Source organism: Callithrix jacchus, chromosome 1, assembly GCF_049354715.1.
Source record: "Callithrix jacchus isolate 240 chromosome 1, calJac240_pri, whole genome shotgun sequence".
NCBI lineage: Eukaryota > Metazoa > Chordata > Mammalia > Primates > Cebidae > Callithrix > Callithrix jacchus.
In genome coordinates this window covers 63884583-63904583 of record NC_133502.1, presented here as the reverse complement: position 1 = coordinate 63904583, position 20001 = coordinate 63884583, and the positions used below count along the sequence as shown (strand labels likewise).

At 49.0% G+C, this 20001-nt stretch overlaps 1 protein-coding gene across 18 annotated transcripts in view; it reads left to right on the top strand.

The window, feature by feature from the left end:
- Positions 1-7831, top strand: part of ATP7B (ATPase copper transporting beta) — a 73294-nt gene extending 65463 nt beyond the window's left edge. For 16 of the 18 annotated variants that reach the window (XM_078352536.1, XM_078352516.1, XM_078352494.1 and 13 more), the window contains 5 exons: positions 1130-1272; positions 2645-2848; positions 2931-3048; positions 4890-4992; positions 5543-7831. In XM_078352536.1, coding sequence (XP_078208662.1) covers positions 1130-1272; positions 2645-2848; positions 2931-3048; positions 4890-4992; positions 5543-5816 — 842 coding nt within the window. In that variant the 3' untranslated portion in view covers positions 5817-7831. The remainder of the gene's footprint in view (positions 1-1129; positions 1273-2644; positions 2849-2930; positions 3049-4889; positions 4993-5542) is intronic. The other 2 variants (XR_013527879.1, XR_013527872.1) reach the window with 1 other exon arrangement.
- The last annotated feature ends 12170 nt before the right edge of the window (positions 7832-20001 follow it).

The following is a 20001-nucleotide window of genomic DNA, read 5'->3' as shown; positions in this document are numbered from 1 at the left end:
CAAGGCTGGAGTGCAGTGGTACAATCTCGGCTTACTGCAACCTCCACCTCCTGGGTTCAAGTGATTCTCCTGCTGCAGCCTCCTGAGTAGCAGAGATTACAGGCACCTGCCAGCATGCCTGGCTAATTTTTGTATTTTTAGTAGAGATGGGGTTTCACCAGGCTGATCTGAAACTCCTGACCTTAGGTGATCTGCCCACCCCGGCTTCCTAAAGTGCTGGGATTACAGGTGTGAGCCACCATGTACGGCCCTTCTGTCTGTGCTTTATACAGACTGGTTGTGCACAGAGTACAGGTCTCAAGACTGCATGTGTTTTAGTGCTCAGATTCTATCCTGGGCTTTACATACCAGAGAGAGTAGAGTCTTTACTTTGTTAATATAAGTTTCTGCTAATAGAAGTAACAGTATATGCAAGCAAGAAATAAAACTTATGACACCACGTTTTGAATGCTTCAGCCAAATATGTCTTCCTCTCACATTCTCTTTTTTTTTTTTTTTTTTTTTCAATTTTTTCCAAGTCTTTATAAAGTCCTCTCAGCTGTCAAACCAGAATTGGCACAACTAAAGGAGTCGTGCCCTCTCATATGTCATCCCTCACTCTGTTCTCATTTACACCTCAGCCCTAAGAGCCCCCCTGCTTCTATAACTAAAAAGATACACTAAAAGCAAAATGCTGCAGAAATGTTTTCTGTAGGAAAAGGCAAATGAAGGATTGATTTTCTAGTTTGGACAGTTACCACTTTAAGTGACATCTGTTATATTTCTCAAATTTTAGTAGCTAATGTGTATTGAATTCTTATTTCAAGCCCGGCACCTTGCAAAATGTCATCCATTCTCCTTGCAGAAAGTTTGGAAAATTCAGCTATAAAGAAGAAAATGAAATTACTCATAATCCTCTTCTTCAGGGCGCCACTGCAAAGATTTTAATTATATTGCTTCTAGACTCTTGTGTGTGTCTGTAAAATGTGTGTACTTTTTAAAAAGCTAGAAAACCCCATGGTATTATTATATATAATCTGGTGTTTGTTTTTTGCACATAACACTGTATGATGAGAACATTGCAAGTATGGTAGCTCCGTGCGGGGTGCCCTATCCTGTGTAGCTGCTGATGCTGGCTGGTTTGCTCCAGGTGTGCTCTGTGGGATGATTGCTATAGCAGATGCTGTCAAGCAGGAGGCCGCCTTGGCTGTGCACACGCTGCAGAGCATGGGTGTAGATGTGGTTCTGATCACGGGGGACAACCGGAAGACAGCCAGAGCCATTGCCACCCAGGTACAGCCCTTTAATGTTGCAAACTGTGTAAAGCTCATAGTAGCAGTTAGAGGCAAAAGTAAGCACCAGTTGGCCCAGCGCTCAGCAGTACTCCTGCTCTTTCCCCTTCACTGGGTGCTTTTCTCTCCACGTGCATCATTCTGTGGCTGTGCAGTGTTCCACGAGTGCTGTGCTGCTGTGCAGAGATCTTATCCCTGGGGCCTGAGCGCATGCATCCTAGAAAAAGGAATTCTGCTGTTCTCTAACCTTCTTCTAGTCTTCGTGATGGAAAAAAAGTTTGTGGCTTAAGGGCTAAGATAGACATTTTCTAATTTTTATGTTAAGGGAAGATTTTGCCAGCTCAGCTTTTCTCACTGGGGTGCCCAGATAAGTGACTTGGTCCTGGGCAGTTCTCCAGCAGCCCTTGGTGCTGAGTTTGGGCTGTGAGCACAGCACCACTGGAGGGCTGCCTGGCTCCCCACATAGCAGTGGCTCCAGTTTAGATTCCTAGAAATTACACCCCTCCAAATGCGTGCAGAGCTCTAGTCATCTGAAAGCCTCATTATGTCCATGAGGGAAAAATCAGGACCCCTGTTTTCCGTGGTCCTCCTTGCTAACAATGGACCTATTGAGTGTCCATCCCCCATTTCCTGGCTAACACTTGTTCATCTGTTCAGCGGACACTTACAAAATACCACAAATGTGACAGTCAGGTGTGGGGCCAGGCTCTGTGAGGAGTGAAAGGGGCTCTGCGCTTGAGGGGCTTATGGTCCTATGGAAAGGTGGACCAGGGACAGGGCATAGAGCTGAGAAGCGGGAGAGGGACTAGGAAAGGGAAACTGCACCTTCCAGGACACAACCAGCAGCAGGAGCATTTCCCAGGGGCACAGAGTAGCAAGGTGATTGGAGATGCTGCGGGGAGCTGAATGGTGTGGTTGAGTGTGACACCAGCTGCAGGCCGTCAGGCAGAGGCCAGACCCTGGGACCCTGGGGGCCTCGGAAGCAGACCCCAGAGAGTTGAGCTGCCCTCCTCTGGGAGTGCGTGGGGTCCTCTGGAGGATGTGAGGCAGGAGAGTAGGGACTTGGCCACACAGTTGCTTTGGGAAGACTGTGGAGGCAGCACATGGATAAGAGAGTTGGGGGACTAAGCGGTGGACAGGGAGAACAGCAAGGGGGCTGTTTGCACATCCAGGAAAGGACGGGTCCTAAACCAGTATAGGGTGTTGGGGCAGGAGCCAGGGAGAAGGTGGCCTTATGACAGCAAACCTGCAGGGTATAGTTGACCAACATCACTGACTGGACCCAGGGGCAGAGGGGGCAAGGGTAACTTGGGGTTTCTGCTGCAGTTCGATACCTTTTGCCAACACCAGGCGTTGCCTTCCTTTCCTCTTAGGTTGGCATCAACAAAGTCTTTGCAGAGGTGCTGCCTTCCCACAAGGTGGCCAAGGTCCAGGAGCTTCAGAACAAAGGGAAGAAAGTCGCCATGGTGGGAGACGGGGTGAATGACTCTCCGGCCTTGGCCCAGGCAGACATGGGTGTCGCCATCGGCACTGGCACAGATGTGGCCATTGAGGCAGCCGACGTCGTCCTCATTAGAGTGAGCACAGCTGTAGCCAGGCTGTGGGAGCTGGGAGGGCGATGGGCAGACCCCTTCCTCACCGCGTGCTCCTCTCCCTTAGAATGATTTGCTGGATGTGGTGGCTAGCATTCACCTTTCCAAGAGGACTGTCCGGAGGATACGCATCAACCTGGTCCTGGCACTGATTTATAACCTGGTTGGGATACCCATTGCGGCAGGTAGGCAGCTCTTAACTACTGTGCTTCAGCTGTGCCCAGAAAGGCTTCTCCCTCCTGGGTTCCTGCTGAGGTTAGTGAGTGGCTTACTCACTGGCTGGCTAGAGGCGTTTTAGAAAGGCTGGTTTTGTTATGTCCCCTGCTTTATATGTCTCTAAAGGTAAATGAGAAAGTGCTGAGAGGACCCAAAGCCTTCATCCACTCTGATCCTTTCTAAAAAGCTAGTGGAGATGCTTGGGTATGTTTTTGAACCATTTGTTAAGACATATAGTCTGAGAATTCATCATTAGTAAGAATTATGAGGCACCTGCTACATGCTAGGAGCATTTTTTTTTGAGATGGAGTGTCACTCTTGTCGCCCAGCCTGGAGTGCAGTGGCACAATCTTGTCTCACTGCAACCTCCACCTCCTCAGTTCAAGCAATACTCCTGCCTCAGGCTCCCAAGTGGCTAGAATTACAGGCATGTGCCACCATGCCCAGCTAAGTTTTGTATTTTTAGTAGAGATGGGGTTTCACCATGTTGGCCAGGCTTGAGCTCCTGACCTCAGATGATCCGCCAGCCTTGTCTTTGCAAGGTGCTGTGATTACAGGTGTGAGCCACCACACCCAACCATGTTAGGCACAATTGCTGGTGTTTCAGAACCTTATATTGGACACTAATCCTGCCCAGTTTCACTCTGATTTATACAGATGATCATGGAAAGAAATGGCTTTTTGTCCAGGCATGCTGTCTCATGCCTGTAATCCCAACACTTTGGGAGGCTAAGGCAGGAGGATCACTTGAGCTCAGGAGTTCAAGACCCGCCTGGGCAACATAGAGTCTCCCTTTACATAACATTTTAAAATTAGCTGGGCATGGTAGCATATACCTTAGTCCCATCTGGGAGTACAGAGGTTGCGGCAGGAGGATGTATTGCGTCCAGGAGCTGGAGGTGGCAGTGAGCCATGATCACACCACTGCGCTCTAGCCCGGGCACGAGTGAAACTCTCAGGAAAAGAAAAAAGGAAAATAAATGGATTTTTCTGCTTTGTAATTCCTCCTCCTTCCCCCTCCCCAGCAACCGCCTCTCTCCTGCCCTCTATTCCATGGAATATGGCAGGGAAAACTTCCAGACCCTTCTGCAAGGCAGTGCTCCTCCATGGGCTTAAGAGAGATCAAGTTTGTAAACTCAGCATTCCTGCCTGGGTTTCCCTTGTGTCTGAGTGGTTAGTGATGATGTGTATAACTGGGCCTTGGCCTCCTGAGCCCAGTGAGTCAGTCAGGCAGGTTTATTTCCTGTCCCTAGAGCCAGCTCAGGAGCTTCATTCCCCCAGTGTGTGTGCCTCTGCCATGCAAAATTGACCATACCTGTCTCCTGACCCTGTCCTGGAACCCAGCTCTCATTCTTCTCTTGAAGATGTTACGAAGCCCTGGAGTCAACATTATCTTCTAGACAAGGGCTGTGGCCTTCAGCCGTGATTATCCTCTGCGGGACTATGGCTGCAGGATGGGCTACTGGCTCCCTCACCTCCTGCCACTTTTCTCCTCCCCCGCCCCTCCCACTCCCTGTGCTTTGCCACTCCTGTGGAGCTGGCCCTGAAATGGGATGCCATCTGTGTGTGGTTCTGGGAACATGAGGGCGAGTAGAAGAGAGTCAGGCCCACTCGACAGCACCCCACACCCATCTTTCTAGGAAGCCTCGCTTTGGGGACCTATAGGCAAGACCCATCAGCAGGTGCTTCCAAGCATGCCAGGAGGAGACCTCCAAGGGGGCCACTGAGGGTGGGGCTAGCCTGGTGCTGGAGGCCCTCTCCTGGCTCCTCTCCCAGGCCTAGGTGTGAGTGTGAGTTCTTTCTTCCCCAGGTGTCTTCATGCCCATCGGCATTGTGCTGCAGCCCTGGATGGGCTCGGCAGCCATGGCAGCCTCCTCCGTGTCTGTGGTGCTCTCATCCCTGCAGCTCAAGTGGTGAGTCCCTGCAGGTGGGGCATCTGTGAGAGGCTCCCAGGAGGCTCTGTCACTCTGCATGCTCAAGGCACAGTGGGTCTTGCCTCTCACTCCCCATTCATTTGCCTGGGATAAATGCTGCAGTGGCAGCCCACATGGAGCCAGGTGTGTGTGCGTGTGACTTAGCACCCTGAGCAGGCAGTTCACTGCTGTGCAGCCTCATGCCAGGCTGCCCTTACTCTGCCGCTCAAGGGCTGTTATGTGAACATCATGCAGACATGGGTCCCTGTGTATTATCTATCATTGTTTCCTTTAAACAAGATGTTCACTTATTTATGAGTCCATTCATTTAACTAAAGTTAGTGGCAGCATAAAGCATTTGCTTAGGAAGTTTCTAAATCAGTTGAGCTTTCCTGGAACCATAGGGAGTTTAATGCCCTTTTCCTTTGAAACTCTTGAGGTTTTTATACTGAATGTTATGAAAAGATGGATGAGAGGCCTTCACCAGGTTAGAAAAAAAAGAGCCTTGTATCTAGAATGGCTCAGATGCTGTTGCATTCCTGCTTTCCAGCTATAAGAAGCCTGAACTGGAGAGGTACGAGGCACAGGTGCACGGCCGCATAAAGCCCCTGACGGCATCCCAGGTCAGTGTGCACATCGGCATGGATGACAGGCGGAGGGACTCCCCCAGGGCCACGCCATGGGACCAGGTCAGCTATGTCAGCCAGGTGTCGCTGTCCTCCCTGACGTCTGACAAGCCATCCCGGCACAGCGCTACAGTGGATGATGGTGGGGACAAGTGGTCTCTGCTCCTGAATGACAGGGATGAGGAGCAGTACATCTGATGGCTCCAGGCGGGCAGGGACTTGCCTCCACTCGCCACAAGCCAAGCAGGACAGCCAGCTGCAGGATGAGCAGAGCTAGCTTCCAGCTTTGGGGACTTCCACTCCCTGGACATGTCCGGTCACCCCGCCCTGCGATGTGTGGCCTTGTCTGGGTGGAGCTGGCCTTGGCCTGGAGAGGATGTTCCTGCCTGCTTCCTGGCCTCACTGGGCCATCAGCATGGGCTTTGTCTTGGACTCTAGTCCTTGCCTGTAGGACTGTAGAAGATGAGAAGTGAGTCACCCTCCTCACAGACCTTTTCTGGAGTATTTAGGATGACTGCTGTGAAATGGAGAACAGTTTCATCAGGACCAAAAAACCTCGCTGGGACTTTCCAGAGAACCAGACCTCACTGTCAGGCTCTTTCTGATGACGCCTGCGTGCCTCATGTTTCTGAGACCACAGTTTACCTCAAGTGTGTCTGTTGCTTTCTGCCTGCACAGTCTGTTCTTTTTCTGACCTGTGTGCTTTCACTGGGGACCCCGTGTGACCCTGCCTATCACCTAGGAGGGTGTCCTTGTGGTCCCTGCTGCTGCTCTCAGGTGCTTCTCCATGCTCTGGAGTGTGCATTTCAAACTGAATCTGCTTCCTGGCATGCACATCCCCAGCCAGGGAGCTTGGCACATCCTCCTTCAAATCGAGGAGAGTTCTTTCTTGCTTAAGGGCCCCTTCTCTGTAGAGTGGGGGCTTCTCAATAGAGTGTTGTTGCTGACCAGCTGGAGTGAGGGTCTTAGAGCCTGACCTGAATGTCCAGCCTCGGCTTCCTGTGGAGCCTAGGTGCTCACAATTCAGGGCATCCTTCTGTGTCCCTGCCCAGCCTGTGGTGCTCGAAACAGGTGCCCCATGGGAGATGTATGTGTGCAGGAGCCTCCCTGCATGGCCCCAGGAGCTTTGTTTTCACGGGCTTCTGTGCGACTGTCACCTTGTGGGGTCCAGTAGAGCATTCATGTCACTAGTGTCTGGCGTTGTGTGGCTTGGAGGAAACAGTGCTGCCCAAATAGGAGGAAAGCACAGCCTCCCTGAGCCTGCCTTCTGCACGCTGCCCAGGGGCCTCAGGAAAGGAGTGGCCACAGCTCTACTGTTTACCTGACAATGGCTCTCAGAGCAGCAGAAGAGGTCCAGTTATTGACTCTGAAGTTGGTGGCGATTGACAGAACCCCTTGGAGTTGGATTAAATTCTGGGTGAAACTCTTGTCTCCCACACAAAATAGTCATAGTTATCTTTTTGAGTGTCCATTACTTGCCAGAGGAAGTGTTAGCAGCACTTTTGATAGATTACCTCTAATTTTCCAGCAAACCAGCAAGGTACCTATGACTGTCCACATTTTACAGGCAAGGAAACAGGCTCTGAGAAGCTGAGGACCTCGCCCAGGATGACATAGCCAGTGGACGAGCCGTGTCTGTCGGCTCTGAAGGCTTTAGTCTCATTGTCCTTTTGCCTTGAATAGAAATTTGCCTCATAAGAATAAAAAGGAAAAAGGTCTTTGCCTCCTGGAAGAACGAATCTACCAGGTGATCTAGTAATTATTTCAACTCAGAATGCAGTTGATTCAGGAGGTCCTCTGACCTTCACCTTGGATGGTTAGTTTCACCTTTTACATGTAGTTTTTGTGGGGTTTTATTTTATGAAATCAAAGCGCACCGTTCATTGTGTTTTCATTGTTTTCAGCCCCCCCTCCAGCCCCAGCGGATTCCTGCTCTCCCCCGGTAATTGCATCCTCTCTTTATGCTTGCTTGGGGAATGTCGTTTCCTGACCAGGCTGATCATTATCTAAAGAATCTAATTCTGTTGATTTTTAAAACTATTAGAACCATAACATTGTGTTCATCTATGGACCTGGAAATATTTATATAATTTTTATAGAAAATAACCTTTTAGATGGTCAAAGTATAAGGAATTTTTTTGTCAGATAACCATTTCTACTTCAAAAACATTCCATGCAATATTAGAATAAAGTTCCTGTCATTCCTCTAAAAATCTGCCTGTGAATGAGACACATGGTCAGAGGCCAGTGCCATCCTGTCTTCACGAGGGCGTCTGTGAGGCGCTGGCTTGGCTTGATGTCTTTTTAGGGGGCAGAGGAGTGTGGGATTTTAACAGCAGGGGACATGAGGGTGGCCAGAGCCTGCTTTATCTGCTCTCCCCAGCGCTCCTGTGAGCCCCTCTCGCTAATGCAGGCCTGCCTCAGTGGTGTGTGGGGAGAACGCTGAAAGGCAGCCCCTGTCAAAGTCCCTGCCCCCCTGGGTCGGACACAGGCCTAAATTATGGCATCGTTTGCACCCCTCTGTTCTAGGGAGAGTGGCTGCAAAAGGCTGTTTTCAAATACACTCAACCAGGATATGTTTGGGTTCCTTGGCCTTGAGGGAGTGGGTCAGGAAGAGGAGCAGAAAAATCTTGACTAGTGGGCTCTGCTGGGAAAGCTCTGTGGGCATCTTGGGGTGGCTCGGGGCATAAGTGAGCCATGCCTAAAGGGAGTTGACAGTGCAATCTTCACCCACACCAGGACACTTTGAAGAGCAGAAGGAGGCACTATGAATAGTTATGCCAGAACAACTGGCCTAAACTGGGACTATCTAGGCAAACTGGGACATGTGCTCGCCTTCCTCCAAAGGGAAATAGACATTGTGAAGTCTCCCCTGGCACAAACTACCTACTTTAGAACCTTGCCTGATTGTAGGTTCCAGAGACATGCTGGTGGTGTAGTCCTTTATCACATTTCAAGGTTCCCCCCTCATATCCACATCTTGGTACTGACACTTCTCTGTAGAATTATTGAGGTGATATCTTGTGGCTCAATGTGACTTCATAGCTAGATGGCCAGCCCTGCCCTCCAGCACACCCTGGAGAACTTCATGCCACGAGTGCCTGTTTTTCCAGATGCCTGGGTACAGAAATTTCATGTTTGTGTATGTCCCACTGTGAAAAGTGTGGATTGATACCACCTTAGGAAGAGATCTCACTTTTTTAGAAGATAGATACTTTCTAAATCTTCAGCACATTTTCCTGATATATTCCTCAGGCAGAATAAATCACAGCATCTCTATTAACTTTTAGTCTTTAAGACCTTAGTGAAGAATTGTGATGGGATTACCTTTTTAATAAACAAATGCAATAATTTTCATCTTTTTCCAAAAATGACATCTGGAAATTGACATGTTAGAAAATAGATTCTCAAATTATTTTGCTAGATTACCAAGGAGTCAAGATTAATAAAGGTGGCTTTTATTTTTTATAAAACCAGCATAGACCAAAATCAGGCAATCAAATAGTGTAATTAGAGATTATTTGAATTGCAGAAGGACTTTTTTTAGCTCTAAGAAAATTATGACAGTTTTCGTAGGTAAATTTCCTAATGTGTATACAATTGAGTTAGACATTTTTTATTTGCATACTTTTTTTTTTCTTTTTTTTGAGATGGAGTTTTGCTCTGTCACCAGGCTGGAGTACAGTGGCAGGATCTTGGCTCACTGCAACCTCCGCCTCCGGGGTTCAAGCAATTGTCCTGCCTCAGCCTCCCAAGAAGCTGGGATTACTGGCACACGTCACCACGCCCAGCTAATTTTTGTATTTTTAGTAGAAAACAGGTTTTCACCATGTTGGCCAGGATGGTCTCGATCTCTTGACCTGTTGACTTGCCCACCTCAGCCTCCGAAAGTGCTGGGATTACAGGTGAGAGCCACCGTGCCCAGCCTGCATACATTTTTCTTAATTGCATCTTTGTTTTTTTTTTTTTTTTTTTTTTAAGGAACATATGTGCAAAGAAATACTTTAAGCAACCACTCATGCTGACTCTCAGTTTCCCTTTGCAGATTACCTTGATGTGTGAGGAAGCTGATTTGGAATTGGAAAGTATTGTGGAGCTGGGAGGAATGAAAGAGCTCTATTTCCTCATTTTCAAACTCACCTTGGGCAGGCATGTAAACACTGTTGTCCAGGTTTTCATTCCAGAGAGAGATGTCTACTTTGCTGTTTTTCTTTGTGTGAAGACAATGACAGTGGTTGAAATTACAGGATAGAATATAAGAATGCTAAGTAATGCTTTGAAATCCAGAATCTCCTTTATTCAAGAAGATGAATAAACAGAGATGTAAAACCATCCAAGGGCTAAAATGAAAAGAATTGATGGAAATTTAACATTCTTGCCCTTTGAAATGGAGATGGCTAGTAATTGTTCTCAATATAAACATAATAACTGCTCATAGCAAAAAATTAAGGATATAGAAATGGAGAACGTGGGGGGAAAGGGCTAATACTCCCTCCCCAGCCCCAAAAGGAAAGCCCATGAACATAATTTCATGGAGCGATGTCCTTTGTGGATGGACTGTATTGGGACACGGAGGGAGCAAAGCCTTCCTGCTCTTCGTTAACCAACACCTAACCAAGTGTCAGCCATCTGAGACAGGTGAGCAGTGGCCTCAGAGAGACATGTTGAGAGTGAATCCAGGTCCTCCTGGTAAGGTCAGGGGACACACAATGCTCAGATACCTCCAGGCTGCTGAGGGCTGGGAGTCTGGGCAGGTTCTGTCACTCATCTTGCCTGTCTGGCCCTCACAATGGTACTAAGAGCTATTTGCATAACTGTCCCATTTCCACAGACGGGACCAAGACTCAGGTTGTTCAGCTAACTGTCCAAGACACAGCAGGGGTGTTCAAATCCATTTGGCACTGGCACTAAAGCCTATAATCTGTTATGCTCCCTTTGGAAAGCTCCCTCCTTCTCTCAAAGGTGAATGCTGGTGCTTTCCTTAGGAGAATCTGTGCTTCCTCCGCATCCCTTGGTCCCCTTACATGGGCAAGAAAGGTGTCTTTTTGGCAGAATGGTGTGGTTTATCTCAAAAGCCACCAGGTGTCTCTCTGACCAAAACAACCTCCTATTCGGCAGCTGGAGCCAAATTATCATTTTTTAATGCACCTAGAAATTCAATAATCAGAATGAAAACATGGGAGAGGGGAACAGCATGAGGCCAGAGGTTAGCCCTGCCATGGGAGGGCTACAATATAAGCAACACCTGTACTTGTAGCCCAGGATTGCAGAGCCTCAGACCTGTGTTTAGTGCAGAGGACTAGTTGGGATGACTCAACAGTCACCACGTTTCTTTATCATCATGTGCATCTGAGCTTCATGTTAAATATTCTTGCAAGTTTGGATAACCTTTTTGAAGGCTTGAATATTTTTTCGAAGAATAGGTTTCTAAAGGGCTCACAGTATTTTTGATGGCTCCAAAGATCTATATTCTATCTCCTGTGTTTGCCTTAGGTCTACAGGACTCCACCTCAACCCCCTGTGCAGAAGTCTGTCTTTAGCAGTTGATTACAAAGCTGATACCTGGTAGCTTAGAAAACAGATCCTCACCAAAGCCCCAGGGGCCGCTTTACCTGCTCTAGACCTCTGTTTTCTCATCTGTTTGATAAGAACGGCCCTCGTGACTATCCTGAGCTAGGGGTATGAGAGGGGCACTCCACAGGAAATCCACACGCAAAGGCAAGGTACGCGGTGGTCACAGGTGATCTCAACAGGCAGTGAATGTGTCTTGCACTCAGGTCATCCTACCTCTTCGCAATCAAGTACAATCAGGGCCTCAGCCTTCTCATCTACACAAATGGGGATAATAATAGTTCCTGTCTCACAGCACTGCCATGAGGGTATGATGAGGTCATCTGAGTAAAGCACTTAGAATAGTGCCTGGAACATCCGGAGTGCTCAGCAAATGCTGGCGGCTGTGTCATCATTGCTGTTATGAGTGATGATGTCTGTATTCTAGACAAACACGCCTCAGCCTTTCTTCCTGGAGCAGGTAAAGCCATCTTTGTATGTTGAGCCAGAGAAAGTGCCTGTTTTGGGGTCTGCTGCTAAGACTTGGACTGATAACGAAAGTTTGCCTTTAAAAAGAGCTGCCATTTGTCCAGTTGCTGGACGCCAGGCCAGACCCCCGGTTCTCTTGTTTCCTGGTGGTCTTTGCATGGGAGCTCCACCTCACATGCATGTGAGACCGTGTTTTCCCTGAGTCCAATGGAAAACATGGAATGTAGGGGAGGTTAACAGCACTGGCCTTGGAGTTGGGCAGACCTGAGTTCAAAACGTGACTGGACCCCTTAAGGAAGCCACTCGCCATCCTGAGCTTCTGAATCAGTGTAAAAGGAGTTCACTGCTGCCTCAGTGGCTTGTGAAGGTTGAGTGGAATTATGTACATAAAATGCCTAGCACAGTGCCTGGCACATGGCAGACACTCGTAAAAGGTAGTCATTGTTAGAAGGGCACTGATGTGGTATCCCCACGGAGGGACTGGAGAGGTAAAAGCTCTCAGGGAGCATCTGGGAGGGCCCTAGAATGGGATGCAGGCTCTTGACTGCCTGAATGATGCTGGTGCACAGTAGAGATTGAGGACGTGAGTGTAAAGGGTGCTAATGACAAGAGCTGTGGAGATGAGGAAAGTGTTGATTTTTAATGCGGCATTTCACCTGGGTTTACAAGACAGGACCTTGTCTTATTCAGCCCACCTGCCTTATAGTCAGGAATTCTATCATTTTCAGCAACCTTTTAAAAATGTTTCCCTTTTCTCCAGGACAGAATTACATCACCTTGAGATATGATTTCCTAAAGAATGTACTAAATTTTGATTAAAATAGAACAATCTTGCTCTGCTATTTCTGATGACCCAGCTTTGGGACTAAATAGAAACCCAGCACAGTGGTATGGTGCTTTCATCACGGCAGCGAGTGGGCTGTGGCGTCGTGTGAATTTAATCACAGAATAACCTGCCGTTAATAGTTCCCAGGGTGGGGTCAGGGACAGTGAGGGGATCCTCTATTTATTTATTTGGAGGAATACGGGTGTTTTATAAACTTCCATTTCTCCTTCCTATTTAATGTTGGGAATAAATGCCAAAATCCATATGAGCTTAGATCCAACTAAAAATGTTAACTTTTTAACATTTTATTACCTAAAAATATTACCTCTGGGAACCTCAAAGAAGCTGCAATTGCCTGCTGCTGACTTAGAACACATTTCTTTGGGTTCTTTGGGGTTTTCTGTAAGGTATGAAGCACTAGATGCTTCAGTCTGGGGCTTTGTTTCCCCTAAAGCTCCACTCATCTCTAGGCAATCTTTGCTTTGCTGAATAACAGTGTTTTATATTTTTTATGACTTTATTTTTTTAATTAGATAAAATTATATATATCTATGATGTGTAACTTGATGCTTAGAAGTATAAATGCATCATAGAATGATCTAGTCATGTTTTAATGTTACTTGTGCTGTCATTGTCAATTATCCTTGCTCCCTGTCCCACCTTAGAGCTTTCAGATGATGACTCCATCCCTCCTGCTCCCAGCACATCCCTGTCCCCACCCACTGCACACACATACGCCCCACCATGAAGGGGCCTTCACTTGTTTTGTCTGTCATGGGATCTTCCCTTCTTCCTGAGCCTAAACATTCCGGCTGCTCTCATGCTCCAGGGTTCCCTGTGTCATCGTGGCTTTGCTCTGATTATGCCCTCACCTCAGCAGTGAGGAAGACTAGTGAATTATGTCCACTGCCCATGAATTGGATATCCTGGAGGGACCCAGGTCAGCTTGTCCTCTCCCAGCGACTGGGAAGTCACCAGTGCAGGGGCGGTGGGGCTGGAGGTGACTTCATCCACAGTCAGTGAGGAAGAACCAAACCACAGCAAGGGGGTCACTGTGGGAGGGGGTCCCTTCTCCAGGTCCCCAGAGGAGTCCTGAGCCCATGCTGAGCCTGGGAGGATTCAGAGAAGGCACAGAGCCTGCCTCAAGGAACCAGTGCAGTCAAGACACACATCTACACCACACATACCACACACGCATAGACACATCACACACACCACACATGTACCTCACACACCACATACACATACTGCACATGCATAGACACACCACATACCACACATGCATAGACATGACATCACACAAGCCACACATGTACCTCACAAACCACATACACATATGACACATGCATAGACATACCACGTACCACACACACAGACACATGACATCACATACCACACATGTACCTCACCCACCACATACACATACTACACATGCATAGACACACACATCACACATGCCACAGACACACCACACATATACCTCACACACACGTACACCACACACGCCACATTCCACACACCCATAGACACACACCACACATACACCTCTCACACATAGCACATACCACACATGCGTACATATACCACACACACATTTTACATATAGCACCCACCACATACACATAACCATACACACACCACACATATACCTCGCACACCACATACTACATATGCATAGACACATACACCATACACACCACACATACACCTCACACACCACACACAGCACATACCACACATGTATAGACACATACATATACCACAAATGTACCCCACACACACCACACAGCACATACCACACATTCAGACACACACCACACCTCACACCACATACCACACACAGACACATACACACCACACGCCTCACACACACGCCACACATACCGCATACCACACACATATAGACACATCTGCACCACACATATACCTCACACACAGTTCCATGCACACATGCATCACACCATAGACCACTGCACACATACACACAATACTACACACACAGCTAATGACAGAATGAGCTCCTGTGTCTTAGGACAGGTATTTGGTGAGGAGAAAAATCGTGTCTGGTCTCTGCTTTGGGGAGGAAGGGTAGCAGCTGGGCTGGCACCAAAGTGTGATTTCATGGAAGAATATGAAGGTAGAGCCTGGGTAGGAAAGGGGTCTTTAGGGGAAAGCCAAGTGGCCAGGGCAGAATGGGAGAGCGTCTCCTTGGCAAGTTGTGGGAGGAAGCTTAGAAGGGGCATGAATTACCAAGGAATGTTCTGGTACATGTCTCTATGCATCTCTGTAACTACTGGAACTGAGGGGACATCTGAGATAGCTCTGTCTATATTTGTATGTGTTATGTGTAGGAGTGTGTGTGTGTGTGTGTGATGTGTAGTGGTGTATGTGTTGCTCTTGATAAACCATCTAGATTAGTACAGGGAAAGAAAAAAGTTAATTCCAACTTTGGTAGCATCTGTTCTAAGAATCACTTCCTTGTTCTTTCAGTGGAAAGTGCTCACGGGAAGTACTTTTGTTGATGTAAGAGGGCAATTAAGTGGGGAAATTGTCAGAAAGCTGACCCTATTTTCCACTAGTTTTAATCAGTTTTAGAAGTCAGTCGATGAAATGTGATGTGCCTGCCAGGTGCTTCCTGGTATGAAACAGGACCCCAGTCCTCAAGCTGCTTTGCTAGAGGGCCTAGATGAAGGCAGTGGAGTTTTGGGAAAACAAATGAGACTAAGAAAGAACTAAACAGTGGTGCACTCCTTCTAAGTGCAAGAGTAATTTAGAAGGGAGTAATCTCAAGTAATGCCAGGCTTCCCAGAGGAAGAGGTGTCAAGGGCCTGAGGTCCTTATGTGTGCCGGCTGGTCCCCTGCTGGCAGACCTCGTTCTATTAAAGGTTCTGAGAAGTCCTGCAGCATAGAAACCACATTTCCCAAACATATTGGAGAATCTCTCCTCCCGCAATACAGTTATCAGATACAGAAAAGAGATCTTCTGGGAATGCTACTCAGAGAGGGTGAGAACTGAGTAGGTCAAGCACAGGAGGGATTTGCTCAGGAGGACAGGAGGTGGCTTGTGGTCCAGGTAGTGCATGACTGGTGCACACAGTGGGGAGTGCAGCCTGGCTACTGGGGAGAGCAGGACAGGGGATGAGTAGGCTGGGTGGGGCCATACTGTTTGGGGAGGACAGGCGGAATCCAGGCAGAACGGAAGGAGGCAGGCACAGCCTGCTGTCTTCTTTCTCTTCCAACTCAGGAGATGCCACCATCCTCTCCCTGCCCCTTTCTCTCAACCATGGCCCCAGGAATACAGAATTCAGGGTCTTAGGAAGAACAGGGGAAGATGGGGGCCCCATCCCTAACCCCAACCCCACAGGCAGGATTTTGAAGACCCTTAACAGAACCAGCACCCCCTCTCCTGGGACTGAGGGAAACAGGAAAACAGGTTTTTGTTTGTTTTTGTTTTAGAGAAGCGGTCTGGCTTTGTTGCCCAGGCAGGTCTGGAACCCATGGGCTCAGGTGATCCTCCTACCTTGGCCTCCCAAATAGTTGGGATTACAGGCATGAGCTACTATGCCCATCCTGAGGGAATGTCTCTTTAAAAGGTAAAGTTGTTTTGTTTGAAACCGTGAGGGAGGAGAGTTCAAACCACATCTGAGTAGGGTGCCAGCCTCTAGAAGGCCACCAGGTGGCCAGTCCCAGACAGGAGTGACTGAAGAGCAGAGCGTTGGGAGAAGCAGCTGCAAGGCGGGAGGGTGGCTGAAAGGGTGAGGAAGGGGTGATTTTCAAAACTGATCAGGAGTAGGTCGCTCCTCCTCTTCCTCACCCAACCCCAAGCCCTGAGGGTGCCTGATTCTTCTTCATTAATTCGAGATAATTCCTGGATCCCCCGAAGGGGCTTTGTCTGAAGGGTGCCAAAAGGCAGGTACCCACCTGGGGAAAATAGGACCTAATGGCAAACGGCCACCTGTGGGTGAGATTTCTCGCTTGATGTTCACCTGCAATGAAACCAGAGTGCCTCCTGGCTGTGGAGGACGGCTGCTCATCTCTGCAGGGATTGGCTGAGGGTTAATTGGGCTTGGAGGATTTTCCCCTCCCCTCCCCTCCCCTCCCCTTCTCTTTTTTTCTTTCACCCCTTTCCTTCCAGCTTCCTTTTCTTCCTTCCCTTTCTTCTCTTCTCCCTTCTTTCTTTCTCTCTCTTCTTCTTTGAACAGACAGCTTTGGAGCTGTTTGTCTCACCAGTGGCTCTCAAGTCCCCAACCCCAAAGCATCTGAGTGGTGGCTGCCAGCACTTTCCACTGTGAGAGGTGCTGCCTCAGGCTGGCACTGGCCCTCAGTGTGGGTGTGGCACAGCTGACACCTTAACAAGCCGCCATTTCACTGCCTCCCCAGGTGGCTGTGGTGGTAGCGTGAAGCCTGTCAGGTCACAGAGCAGCTCCTCACCATCCCATTCGCATTCTGTCTCCTGAGAGGCTCCATCACAGGGGATGGGGCAGCAAGGACTGAGGCACAACCCAGATCTCAGTGTCTAGGACTGGACTTGGGTTTGTCAAAAGTGTAGTGTCCCATCCCTGCTGGCATTGATGGGCTGCAGTGCAGAGTGCCCAGGGCTCATCAGGATTTACCAACAGAGGCTTGTCCAAGAGTCATCCAGCCAGCTCCACGTGAGGTGACGTTGCCATCACCTGACTCTGATGGAGGATTCAGACAGCCCACACCTGCGGCAGGTGTTCATGCCTCCAGCACCACACCCTGCAGCAGGCAGAACAGTGGCCTCCAAGACTTCCTCATCTGAATCCTCAGAGCCTGTGAAGGGCGAAAGGAGCCCTGCACATGTGATTAAGGGTCTTGACATGGCGAGAGAATCCTGGACCATGTGGGTGGCCCCAGATAATCACAAGGGTGCTTCTAAGAGGGAGGTGGGAGGATCAGAGAGGAGATGCAGTGATGGAGGCAGAGGTTAGGGGGATGTGATTGGAGATGGAGGTTGGGCCACAAGCCAAGGACTGTGGAGGCCTCAGAAGCTGAAAGAGGTGAGGAATAGATCCTCCACTAGAACCTCCAGAAGGTCCAGCCCTGCCCACATCTTGATTTTAGCACATAAGACCAAACTTCCAACCTCTGGGACAGTAAGAGGACGAATTTGCATTGTGTTAAGTCGTGAAGTTTGCAGCAGCTTGTTACAGCTGCAATAGGAGGTGAATCCACCCATCTAAGCTCTTCTGCAGGCGTTATCCCTGTCCCACAGGAGTCACTGCTGTCACCTGGGAGGTTGAGGCTGCAGTTAGCAGTGATGACACCACTGTGCTTCAGCCTGGGTGACAGCAAGACCCTGTCCCAAAAAACTAAAGTAAAAATAATCTTAAAAATCATGGTGAAAAAAGTCAACTGCTTTGTATGTAGAAATACAGCCCGGCAGTCCTGGGAACAGGAGCCTAAGCCCGGGCCATGCCTACCCAAGGCTTCTCTAAAGCAGCCTCTGAAGCTGAGAGTGTTTGGGAATCACTGGCGTATACACAGGGCTCTTTCCTGGAGATGACCCTTACTGTGTTTATCTGCCCCGTGAGTCGTTAAGAAAAGGGCATGTGCCCAGCATTTCCCAGCGGTCTGTGAAACCTTTTTTCAAACGCTCACTCTTGTGGTTGGGTGGTCTGTAAAGGATGAACTGCTACGCCATCTCCACCCTGTGACACTCCTAGTCAGAGGCCCGGGCTGCCTGGAGAGAGGTGTGATGGAGGAACAAGAAAACAAAGACGTTAAGTCTTGGCTGTTGTTAAAAAGCACAGCCCACATGTGTAAATGAAAGAGTGGAGAGAATACATGATCAAACTGAACCAACACACCTATCCCAACGCACACACATGCACACACACACGCACACATGCACACATGCACACCCACCCACCCACACACACAGTGGGTGGGGAGGGATACTGATGAGAAAGAATGTGTGAGAAAGATTACATTAGATTGAGTTTCCAAGAAAATGTTCTGGACCTCCGCTCCCCAGCTGAGTGGGAAAGCGGGGAGAGCAGGGGGCATCTGTCTGAGAGAAATATGCTTGAGCCTGATGCTTAAGTTCTGATGGCTTGAGGGTAGAGCAGACCATTATCCCCTATGCCACATGAATGTACTGGGAGAGGAGTTGCCCAGAGCATTCTTTGTGGCCTGGGTGAGCAGAGGACAGGTGCTGCTTGGATTGTGCTCAGGTGGGTTTCTGACAGCAAGAACTCCAAGGCAGAGGCTACCTGGTGCTCCTTAGAGAGACATCGGCCCCGGGGCCGGGTGCCCCACCTCCGTAGAGTCCTTTGCCTGGAAGTAGACTCACAGGAATGGCTCTGAGCGTAGACACTGAAGACTGAGGAGCAGATCTGCTGCAAGGCTGGGGACGAGCAGCCCTCTCTCCTGCCCTTGGACCATTTAGGTCTCCTGGGTTCCTGTGAGACTTTGGGAGCCTCATGGAGTCCAGTAACAACTAACCTGTAACTTCCAGCCCAGTGGAATTAGAAGCTGGAATAGCAATTCACTAGAGACCCAGTTTATGGATTGAGAAGCAAACCTGCTAGATACCCAAACACCTGCTCTGCACCAGGTACTGAAGGAAAACCCAGACTTGCCCCGTCTCGACACATGCCTTACTGCTCAGGGTCACTGCGGGTACTTGATGGCCTGAGAGATGTGCAGCTGCTTCTCAGTTCTCCAATCAGTGTGTGCGTGTTGACCAGGGTCAGCACTCAATGGCTGCCTCCTGATCCAGCGAGCTCTCCGCCCAGCTCCTCTCCCGCAAAGCTTTGCAGAACTGTGAAATGCAGTTATCAACGCAAAATCAAACTAGTTTGAGCCAAAGGGGGATTTATAATTGGGCTGCGGGAGTGTTGCAGTGTCACAGCTGGGCCTCGGGGACGATGGGGCAGGGACTCTGAGGCCATCAGTAGTCCACTCACAACAAGTATTCATTAGGTGACTGTCACAATTGTGGGCGAGGGGGCTACAGCTGAGAAACCATTCAGACAGGCTCCTGCCCTTCAGGAGTTTACATTCTAGTGGAACAAAGAGACAGCAACAATAGGCAAATAAAGCCTGTAATTTCTGCCGGTGGAGAGTGCCATGAAGACGCTGTGGCAGGACAGCCACGTGGTAGAGGAGGCAGTGGTGGAACGTGGGAGGGAGATTCCGTGAAAAGATGCTGCCCCACGAGTGCGAGAGCCCTGACGGGACCTGGTTGGGAGGGTCAGTGCTGGTGTCCCTGGGTAGGAAGGAGGGAGGCAGGAAAGACAGGGCCAGATCTCAAAGAGACCAGCAGAGCAAGAAGCTGACGTTTCATTCCAAGGCTGCTGGAAGACATTGGAGGGTTTGAAGGAGGGGCGTGTCATGATTTGCTTCATGTGATGAGTGGACTGTAGGGCACTGAAGAGGCCATACCCTACCCAGACCCTCCTCAGGGCTCACCTGGGCTGCCTGGCACAGAGCAGAAGTGGAAATCCATGTTGGCTGAACTGCTGTCACAGTCTTATCTTTTCTCTGTCGAGT